The 11,294-nt window shown below is 39.6% G+C and overlaps 1 protein-coding gene across 1 annotated transcript; it reads right to left on the reverse strand.

The window, feature by feature from the left end:
* Positions 1-215: 215 nt before the first annotated feature.
* Positions 216-8,935, reverse strand: LOC146782765 (extracellular calcium-sensing receptor-like). Its single transcript, XM_085637238.1, has 5 exons — positions 8,678-8,935; positions 5,954-6,760; positions 3,569-3,796; positions 1,235-1,358; positions 216-1,138 (listed from the first exon to the last, which is right to left on the reverse strand). The coding sequence occupies exons 1-5, from the start codon at positions 8,933-8,935 to the stop codon at positions 216-218; spliced, it is 2,340 nt and encodes a 779-aa protein (XP_085493364.1).
* Positions 8,936-11,294: the final 2,359 nt, after the last annotated feature.

An 11,294-nucleotide genomic window follows, 5' to 3' on the forward strand; every position in this document is an offset into this window, starting at 1 on the left:
ATCTCACGTCATAATCCCTTCCTTGTGAAAAAACACACTTTGTTAGTTATAATTCTCAAGCTTTATTTAAGTATGTTGCTACTTCACTGCCATCAAGGCTTGGGAGCTAAAAGGATATACAAAACTATGCCTCAATATTTGTCATCATTCAGTTATAAAATGCACCCAAAATATTTCAATAATATAGCTGATAATGGTGGATCATTAATTCAGCTTTATCGAGTCTTGCTGATGGCAGGTGGTCCCCGTCCCATAAGGAATTGCTTTGTGTTTCTCTCAGACCTAAACAGCATGATGTAGCATTTTGGTAAAAATATGCAGAAAACTAGAGCAGCACCGGATGACAGGATAGCAAAAATCTCCATGGCCACCATGTACTTTCCCTTGGTGCTATGGTAGGCTGGAATAAAAGAAGTCCAAACACTTAGAAAGGCGAGCATGCTGAAGGTTATAAATTTAGCCTCATTGAAGCTGTCAGGCAGTTTTCTAGCGAGAAAGGCAACAATGAAACTGATTGTGGCAAGAAACCCAAGATATCCCAGCATGCACCAAAATGCAATGGAAGACCCATCATTACATTCAATTATTATCTTTCCAGGATGACTGTCAATGTTATAGTCTGTAAAAGGTGTGTAGAAGGTTAACCAAATTACACATATAAGAACCTGAATGAGTATACAGATACTAATCACCATATAGGACAATCTGGATCCAATTCTTCGCATGATGTCACTGTTGGGGTTAGTGGCACTAAATGCAATGACTACTAAGATGGTTTTGGCCAAGATGCAAGAGACACAAAGAGCAAAACTGAATCCAAAGGCAACCTGGCGCAGAAGACATTTCTCTTGGCTGGGAAAACCAATAAAAGTTAAAGAGGAGAGAAAACACATGGTGAAAGACAGAAGAAGAAGATAACTGAGTAGCCGGTTGTTGGCTCTGACGATAGGGGTGGTTCTGTGATGAATGAAAAGTCCTAGGATAGCTAGAGGTATTGCTGATAATAAAAGGCTGCTTGCTCCCAAGGTGGCTCCTAAAGGGTCCTCATAAGAGAGGAAGTCAATGGTCTTTGCTTTACATTTGTCTTGTTTTTCATTGGGCCACTGATCCCATGGGCACAGGGAGCATTCAATAGAATCTAGAATAGAAAATAATCAAGAACTAGGGAAGGTGCTTCACTATATATTCCCTATCAGGATGCACATGTGTTTTTCATTGCTTTTGGAACACTTACCAGTTTGGTTGGAAATCTCCCCCTGGGCACATGGGACACAGATGTAACAGCAGATAGGTTGCCCTGGCTGAGCAGATTTCCTGAAGCCAGAAGGACAGCTGGGACTGCATATAGACAAAGGTACCTAGCAATCAAAAGGAGTGATGCCCACAGAATAAACTTTAGCTGAGCTGAAAATGGCATTTAAGGTTCTCACAGATATACTAAGACACATATATTAAGCCATACATTAGTCTAATACATGAGAACAATAACAGAACCCCAGTTCTAAGCTAGATTTTAGGAATAACCTGTCTATACCAAAAATGTAGGACATTGCCCTCAGTATTATTCAGGTATTGACGATTATAGACAAATAACTACTTTTATTAATTTTTAGAGTGGTATATATAGCTCCTATCTCTTGATCATTCAATCAATCATTAAATCATTAAAGTAATGAGATCAATTAATGAATACTTAAGAAGATTATGCCACACACTAAGAGGCTGACAGCCATAGTTTAAATATGAGAAGTGATGGGCAGAGTTTGGTACTCCATCAGATTTTGGAATACAGTAGATTTATCAGTGATGGGGAATGTAGCCCTGGCTAAAATGGAATTTTTGGCGCAGAGTCTTCACATGTTTCAGGGTGCTATGTATGTGACCTCATAGAGGATGTTTACAGAATTGGTTCAACCACTAATGGATCTGATCTGTGTGGGTAAAAGAAGCAGAGACAAATTAACTTCCCTAAACGGAGACTGGGATAAAGGGGGGGCTGGACATTCCTGATATGGAGCTGTATTGTATGGTGCCCCCGCCTGCAGTCCGCTGTGCACTAGTTCAATGAGGGGCAAGAACTGGGAAAATAAATTATTGGAAGGAGCGTATGGGAACATCCCATCACAGAATTTACTGATTGGAGGCAACAGTGTCCCAACTCAAATGGCTTTTATAATTAACATGTTTGTGTAATCTGGGACAGGGTGGTCAAAAAAGTTTTAAAACACCTGCCATTTGCACCCAACCTGCAGAATTGGAGCATACTCCCCTTTGTACAAATAGCCCAAAATAAGACAGTAGATAACTGGCGATAGGGAGGCTGTCTGACACTAGCAGACTCATCCAGAAAACTGAATATTGAGCTTTGATGGGCGCAGGAGCATTACGGGCTAGGATTGGGTCACAATACAATATGCTCAAATAACTCACATAACACATTGTTCACAAGGAACTCATTTATCAAAGAAATACTGTATGTGCAAGCTTAGGTAACTTGCTCTGATTAAATCTAAATCATAACTATCCAATTGAGACCTTCTAAGTTAGGTCACGGTAAGAATACCTGAAAATATCTATACATTACACACTCTTATATGATAATTCTTGAACAATTCTTAAAGAAGCCCAATGACACAATTAGTCAAGATAGTGCTGTGTGGGTCAAAATCTGTCAAGGAGTCAAAGCGGCATCAAGTAATGCACGGATCAAGCTTATAGAGTACAGTTCTGTTTATGTGACATACCTGACCCTGATCAAATTGAGTGAAATCTACCCCCAGATGTAGACCCATACCTAGATGGCAACTTGGAGAGATGGATTTCATACAAGTTATATGGGGATTCCAAACAAAACAAGGTTTTTGGACTGAGGTACTTGGTATGCTCAGTCATTGTATGGGAGGAACATTCCAAATCACGTCGAAGCTGTGACTACTAAAAATAATCCTGAAAAAGAAAAAAAGGATGCCTACCTAGGAAATTTGTGATATTGGGCCCTACGTTTTCCAAAAGGTGAATACCCAAACACTGACTTAATACCAGGCTACCGTCTGTTGTTGGTTAGGTTAGAGGCATGGCAGGATGAGGCAAAGAGGAAGAAAGACAAATGAAAAGGTTGAGAAAGGATGACACCAACCTAGCTGAAGATCTGGAGTAAACAGTAATTATCTGATCCCTCATTGAGCCTCTAAACAGTAGATCACCATGAATGTGAGTAAGTGTTTATAGGATTCATGAAATGGATGGTTGACCATTTAAAATGATTATCCGTGTTGTTCCTTGACTTTGAACAATTGTGTGTCCACATGACTCATTTTTATTTGTTAATCCATATTACTTTAATGTCTCCAAAGGCTTATACATTTGACTGCCTATAATTCACAGGTCCTTAATATTTTACATACATGTAGTACTTTTTTGTTTTATTGCCATAATACAATGTTTAACATGTATCTGCTGTTTGTGTTTCCTTCGAATGCCTAGCAATAATCTTATTAAATATCTGTTACCTTGAATACATCTAGAGAGTATGATTAATTGAACATATGTATTGAGTTCCACCACATACCTGTTTCTTACTAGCAGGCCACACAACAGTGCTGCTATTGATAAAGAGGATCTCGCCTGGAGGAGCACTGGCATTGTAGCTTCCAACCTTCTGAGGCTTGAGAGTACCTTCTGGACTTCTTTGCCAGTTGACAATATCATACAAGGCTGATGGGTTTCCACGCTCATCAAAGAAAAAGTCTGCATCAGCTCTTCTCTGCAAATGGAGATTCTTCACATAGTGAAGGAGCTGGATGGTGGAAGAAGATTTGAAACTGAGTTTTCAGAGTTCCAACAATATGAGCACCTCCTTAGTTAATGTCATGCATGATCACTATTGTTATTAAGTGTGATTCTGAAAACCTTCTCTCACAGGGATGTTTGCTCAAGAAGTCTTTCTGCCCAATTCATAAACAGCATTTAGAGGAGGTAAAGTAATACACTGGTAGTGCAAATTAATTACTACAAAATGCAATTCACAAACCTATGCTTAGAGATCTCTAACTCTGCCTCTCCTGCCTTTCCTGTATGGAGATCTCCGCCAAAGTAGCAGAGATACTCACATACACAGGTGTATTTTTTTGTAGTAAATGAGGGAGGCACAGGGGGAGTGGCAGTCAAATAGGGAATAATTACTACAAAATGGGTGGGGTTAAGGGAAATTAAGGAGGGATACAGGGACGGTTGTGCTAATAAAAAGAAACACACACACAAAAGAGTAATATCTTTGCAATTGGCAAAATACTTCTGGAAATTAATTACAGGCCTTTTAGTGTCAAAGCAGGGTTGAATCTACTTGAGCCCTGCCTTGGAATAAGCCAAGTCTAACACATGGGTAACCACTGATACAGCAACACACTCTCATAGAAACAAACAAAGGCAAGCAATTAAATTCACAGACTGTAAGAAATAATGGTAAATTAATTAAATTGTTTCTAAATGTAATTTAATTAAATACCTAACTTTTACCCAAGATGTCTATAAATATTTTTTTTTTACCAGGTTTGCCAATTTTATCATTAATCTACTGTTTAATTATTAAAGTTCATACATTAAACTAATATATTTATATCATTAGTTGCAAATGAATGTTAATTATATCAAATATTGTACATTTACACTGTCCATTAAAATATTTGTAATTAATAAAAATAAACTTAATTAAATTTCTCTATACTTTGCTATGGAGAAAGTATATATTGCTATATATTGCTATATTACTGTATTGCTATACTTTGGTGGAGATTTTGATCAACAGTAGGAATGTTATTAATAGTTATTTTATATACATAAATTTAGCAGTAGGTGGCTCCACCCATCAATGTGAGAAGGCTGAAACATCTAAGTCCGTACCAAGTTGTAAATCTCTGCTGGGACATGTTTTAATATAAAAAATATGGAGAGTTACACCTCGGGTAGGAAAGAGCTACACATGAGTAGATCACATATGTAAATTTATCTTTGTGAAACAGTCCCTTAGGCTCCAGACGCAACCTTTCAGATTCAATAAATTTTTGTTGATACACGATAGTCACAGCCACAAATTTCACTTTCATTTTTGAAATCTGCAATTTTTGTAAAACAAGTATTTTTCTCTTTGGTACATCTCAAATTACTATATTGTTCTATTTTTAGTAGCGTTTTTTCCTTTCCATTAAGATTGTCTCACTTTGAACTTTTCTAGTCTGGTGTAGGTTAGGTGTTTGGTTAAAAATCAAAGTGACTTAACACCTTTTGAGGGCATCCATATGCCACTGAGGATTTGGCTGTATAATGTATAGGTGACCTCCTAGTGCCCTAGTTATAATCTAGCCCGCCCAAAACACTCCTAATCAATGACCGATGCCCCGATGACTCCTGAAAATTGTGTCTTTTTTCCACTCAAATCTTACTTCCCTGTCACTGAAACTATTATGTTTAGTTCCCTGTCCTCTTGTGAGGAATATTAGGAAATCCTAAGCAGTCTGTCCGCTGCCTTTAAACACATTCTTACTGTAATTTCTGCATCTCATGATATAAAATCAGTATGTCTTAGTGGCCACCAAGCAGGAAAGATACTTTAGGATTCACCAAAGGAAGAAACTTATTTATTTCTGTTACCCCTTCCCAACTGCTCTTACAACAAGGCATTGTGGCTAATTTGGGTCATGCAAGGAGCCCATCCTTAATGCTCTTCTACTAAGCATTAAATATGCTGTGTGGGTATAAGAGGTCAAAATCATCATAACAGGTACCTGATTATGCTCCTAATGTGTTCATCCTAGTAACCCATTCTAATGGTGATGAGTACATTTGCCCATTCAAGATATTTCCTTCTGGTAATAAAGCATGGCTGCCAAAGGGTGTTCACGGCCCAAAGTGCCTTAACAGAATTTCATATTGAGGACTTTTAAAGGGGCAGCCTTACCTGCCAAGGATGGAAGTCCATTATGTCTGCACAGGCATCATACAAGAAAGGCCCATCGCCTGTCTTGCAGGAATACAAATCCTGCAACGCTAATGCAATAGCGTAAACTGCTGTGTAAATGTTATACGTGATTCTGAAATCAATGGGTTGACTATTCACCAAGAAATGACTTTGATTCTCAAATTTAGTGCATGGTTTAGTGTCACTTTCATTAGTGGTCCATTTGCAGCCAAAACTTTCTTCCCAGAACATTCCAATGAAAACATCAGCTGTGGACTTTGTCCAGTGGATTCTATTGAGGTGTTCTTTATATCCAGGCATCTCTCCACTGTGGATTGCAAACCCGATTGTCCCAGAAAGGATTTCTGAGTACTTCACTGAAGAGAAGAGAGGAGAGGTCGACCAGGCCTCGCTGGCCACCCATAGCTTCCCGGTCACATTCTGCTTCACTATTTCATTCATTAGAGGAACTAGCAGAGCGTCGCTGCAGAAGATGACAATGGCATTAGCTGTTGAGTTTTTAATCACTTGGACGATGTAGATGGAGCTCTTTTCTGCTCGGTTGGTGAGAATAGTCTCTGAAAAGGCTACGCAAGCCTTGGTCTTTGCCAGTTCCTGCTTTAATATATGGAGGCCCTGTTGGCCATAGTCGGTGTCATCAGCCAAGAGCCCCACCCAGGTCCAGCCAAAGTGGATCACTAGCTCTGCCAGACCTCTGGACTGGAAGTCATCACTGGGAATGGTCCTGAAAAATGAAGGAAACTGGTTCCGTTCACTCAGGAGGGGACTTGATGAAAAAAAGCTGATCTGACAAAATACAAAAATGGAAACACATTACAGTTTGACTTTTATTTGAAACATTTTTTAAAAAGGGAGATATGCAGGAGAAAGTAAACATTACAGTTTACACAAAAATCCAAACATGGATTTTAATTCTTGGTAGTTCAAGTAAGTTTTAATCAACTCTGTAAAATACAAATCAAACACTGACACTGTGTGGAGCAATGCAACATAAATGTGTTCAGTAGACAGAGGGTGCTACATCGATGAGCCATTACAGTATTGCCACATTTACAGAGACAACCACTGCATCCATTTACATGAGCATGGTAATATTTAATTTAGAGTATCTCATTTAATTAAAATTAAGGATTAGTGAAAGATTAGTGATTTTAAAAAGTAGGTTATACTTTTAAGTAAATGTGATGTAAGCAGATGTTAGTATTAACATAAAAACAATGACGTTTAGATTTAGTGGTATTATTAAGGCAGGTATTGGGATTTTATTAACATGAAAGTAATTTAAATAAGTTATTGGCTAGTGCTAATTTATGTAATTTAGTTAAAATTATTTAATGTTAGGGTCAGCGTTAGTGGTAAATTAAGGATATTTTAAAATCTAATTTCACTTAGTATCACTTAGTTTCACTCCATTTAATGTAAAATAGATTATGGTTAGTGAAAGAGCCCTGCAACGGATAATTCTTAAATTCAATTGAAGGGAAATTTAAGGGAAACTTAAAAAATGATGGGTTAAAGTTAGCACTAGGCTTAGGGATAATTATTACAGTTCAATTTAATCGATTAAAAAGTAAGGTTAAATGCATAGTTATTATTAGATCAGTTAAATATCAAATAATACATTAATTGCAAGACATATTAATAAGAGGTTGAGGTAATATTAGGTCGGGCAGATGAATTGAAGGTAGTGTTAAGATATATTTAAAACATATCCTATTGATGAAATAGCTTGTAATGTAGGGGCTTTAGTCTAGTGACCCCTTGATGTACCTTCCATATTGTAGCACTGGGGCTTTGTAAACACAAAAGGTGATGGAAGGAATGCTTGAAAAGTATCGTACTGCTGACACTCACGAGCGGTAGCATCCCAACCCATTGTCTTTTGCTCACCATGCCATCTCAGTTTGGACCAAACCATATTCAGATCATCCAGGATCCTGCTCCTCATGGAAAAAGCCCACCCTAAAGTGTCAGGCCATGTCCTCGCTGAACCGGAACACAAGCAACCCAAGACTGGTCTCACCATGATTGTAGCTCTTCAGTTGGGTGTAGCTTGGTTCCAGTAGCACAGTGGGCAAGGGACCCTCGTCTAATAGTATCCTTGGCCACTTGAAGCGGTACATCAACCATACAAAAGGTGATTGGATAATGCTTGAAATAGGCCTAATCACTGGGAATTGCTCAGGGTAGTTTTCCAACCCATCGTTCTTTTGCTCACTATGCCATCTCAGTTAAGACCCAGCCAAATGGAAATCAGCCTTGACTGTGCCACACATGGGAAAAATCCAGCCATATGACTTAATGCAAAATCCTCATATCATGTTTTGTGTCTTTTATGTACCACCAAGTGTATGTCCATATATGGGTCCCTTGCTCACTGTGCTACTGGAACCAATCTACACCCAGTTCAGGCTGGATTGTTCCTAATGGAGCAGGGTCAAGAGTGATTTGGAGTAATTTTCAGTCTGTAGATGTCTAAAGTCAGAGTGGAAGTGGTGGTCCATTGGTTGGAGACATTTCTGTGGAGGCTACAAACCAATTTCATATTGTAAAAGACAATAACCATTTAATGCTCTATCTAATACAAACAGCACAATTAATTTTAGAAGCATGGAATGAAACCTTAAAATTATTTAAATTATCACATTTAATGTTAGATTGAGGATCAGGAGTTATGTATTAGTGTTTGTTACAAGGTACTACCTGAGGGTATTTGTACAGACCCAGGATGCGGGCCATCACAATTGAGCGCGTTGATCCAGATTCCCCGACAAAGGCCGAAGGTGGACGACTGTTCTGAAGTCGGTAGTTGGCAATGGGCTCCCGCTGGCCACTAAGTATCCACAAGACCCCCTGTAGTGCTCGCTGCAGCATCCGACAGGTGTCGTAGATCTGAAAGCCCAGAGTCATGTTGGGTAAGAGGGTGGGATTTTTGTTGATCTCTTCTATGGCAAACACCATGCTCTGGACATGCCAAAGGTAGTACTGGAGGGAAAACCTGGCGGGTATAGAGAGGAGGTACGGATCAGAGCTCATGGTATCCTTTCAGTGCAGAACATGTTTACAAGTGTGTCTTCAATTTATCTAGTGCTTATAGGAGTTACAGGACACCATATGTGATTAGACACTACGCAAGATTTGTCATTGTGTCAGTGCACACTTATAGTACCCTGTAGCCCCTCTTGATTCTAGTATGAAGACCCTATATTGCTCTTCAAATGGCAAAATTCACAGTGCTGTAACATGACATGATACTATAGTCTCCTGCACAGGTCCACTGACATCACATGATCCTGACCTGCAACAACCTCAGTACTCCAGTTTTTGGAGCCACCCCAGCTCTGTCAATCCAGCTCAGTCCTGACCTAAAACACCTCCAATTTTAGAACTGGTGTCCACCCATCAGTCTGTAAACGAACTTCAAGTCTGGCCTACAGCATCCTCTTCTATTTTAGTAATGGGATCTTCCCACAACTCTGCCAAATAAGAAACTGGGGTTAGGGGGTGATTCTCAACCGAAGCAATAACCACAATTTTCTGTTAGGATGAACCACTAAAGTCATTAAATTAACCCAAGCTCAGTGCCCGGGTAGCTATGTCTCAGAGAATACAGGATTAATATAGAGGCAATGTATAAAGTACTTATACAGTACTAAAAGAGTAATAAAGTCAAAACACATTGTAATGAGTATACCAAGCCACTTTAAATAAATGTAATACATTTTATTTAATGAAATGACATCAAATTGACTAAATTCCAGTAAGGGAAAATGGGATATAGGATTTGGAAATTTAAATATAAAAATAGTTTGTAAAAGTCAGAGTGGGAGAAATTCTAATTTCAATCACAAGGAAGGTCTCTCACCAACCAGATGAGTTTGCGGCCTTCACCCAGTCAATAGTTTTTCATTCACACTCAGTCACTTTTTTGGATCTCGGACTCCATCAGTGGTTCAATGTTGAAGCTATAAGGAAGAGTGGTCCACGAGGCCAGATAATTTCTCTGTGAGGTCCTGCTGAATATGATTTTATTCTGTGGAAATGTGGGAGAAACCTAGGTCTTTAGCCCAGCTAAAATACAACTTGATCAGATCAGCCTGGCAGATTTGTCCAGGTCCTCTGAGGATTTTTGAGCCAAAATGTTTCTAAGTCCCAGATATGTCAGGATGTTTGGAGGAATACACTTTGACACAACCGAGGGCACCAGGGCCTCAGGAATTTGGGGGTCAAGACTTACACCGGCAGAAGCCACTAGCAGGGTACAGGGCAGGTCCATTTGGAAGTGGTCAGTTGCACAGTTGCAGGAAAAGATTCTTTTAGTTTGTGGTGTCACTGTAGCCTGAACATGACCGTTGGTGTCTACTTCTTTGTCTTGGCTACAAACAGGAGCAGATCCAGTGATTCAGGACTGTCAGATCACAGAGGAGGGTGTTGGGGATGCTATATTTAAGCCTGGCACCAGCCTGTGGATGTAGCTGACTCCTCCGTAACCAATGGGATAAACGTTTCCAGTGGGTTACCCTACCCACATTGAAAGCATTTCCTGCATGCCCTATCTTAAACAATTCCACAGTGCCCCTCTCTGCCTAAATCTATAATAGTGAAACCCTTCTCCCCTTGTGCAGAGCCTGTGTGACCAATCCAGAGGTGTGGCTAATAATTATTGTAAGCCGGAAACATATGCTAGGTGACTGACTGGTTGGGTTTGAAATGTGCAGGATGACTGTTCATCTGTCTGCAAAGTACGACATTGTGACGGGCTCATGAAAGTGCACAGGTGTGATTTGGAATTAGTGCCCTGTATGGACAGGCCCCTGTCTGCAATGATCAGAGACTCAGACAAGGCTTCTGTGTGAGATGGAGTTCCTCTCCTTCTCAACAAAATAGCTTTCAGCAGACAGACAGAAACAGACTCTTATCTGAGCCAGGACAAATTAGTCCTTGGCTGAGGTATACATCCTGCTCCATCCTTTCTACAGTGCCGTGATCCAATATTCAGTCAGGTCTCTGCATCTTCGAGTACCCTCCTGCTATCAAGCAGTGGGGTGAGAATCATGCCTGGTGGTGCCCATCAAGACACACCTAAGCTTCCTTTATGTGTGGCTGTCTAAAGGGAATACACAAAGTCCAGCTGTCACCCAGCCCAGACTGAACAGAGACAGGTAGCAGGCATCAAATGGCTAGATTGTGTAAATGGCAACTTTGTAAAAGTGGCTTTGCTAAACTGTAACCTAAAATCCAATTTCACCATAAGTTGTGATTTTATATTGTGAGTTCAGTGACATCAAATATGAAAAGTTTATCCCTTCACAAATTGGAA

The sequence above is a fragment of the Triturus cristatus genome, chromosome 12, assembly GCF_964204655.1.
Source record: "Triturus cristatus chromosome 12, aTriCri1.1, whole genome shotgun sequence".
Classification (NCBI taxonomy): domain Eukaryota; kingdom Metazoa; phylum Chordata; class Amphibia; order Caudata; family Salamandridae; genus Triturus; species Triturus cristatus.

Excerpts from the sequence above, each read along its gene's own strand:
- LOC146782765 (XM_085637238.1), bottom strand. The coding sequence starts at position 8,935 with ATGGTGTTTGCCATAGAAGAGATCAACAAAAATCCCACCCTCTTACCC. Across the intron at positions 3,797-5,953 it reads TGGACTTCCATCCTTGGCAG|CTCCTTCACTATGTGAAGAA; the intron begins GTAAGGCTGCCC and ends TCCACCATCCAG. Across the intron at positions 1,139-1,234 it reads GGAGATTTCCAACCAAACTG|ATTCTATTGAATGCTCCCTG; the intron begins GTAAGTGTTCCA and ends TTTCTATTCTAG.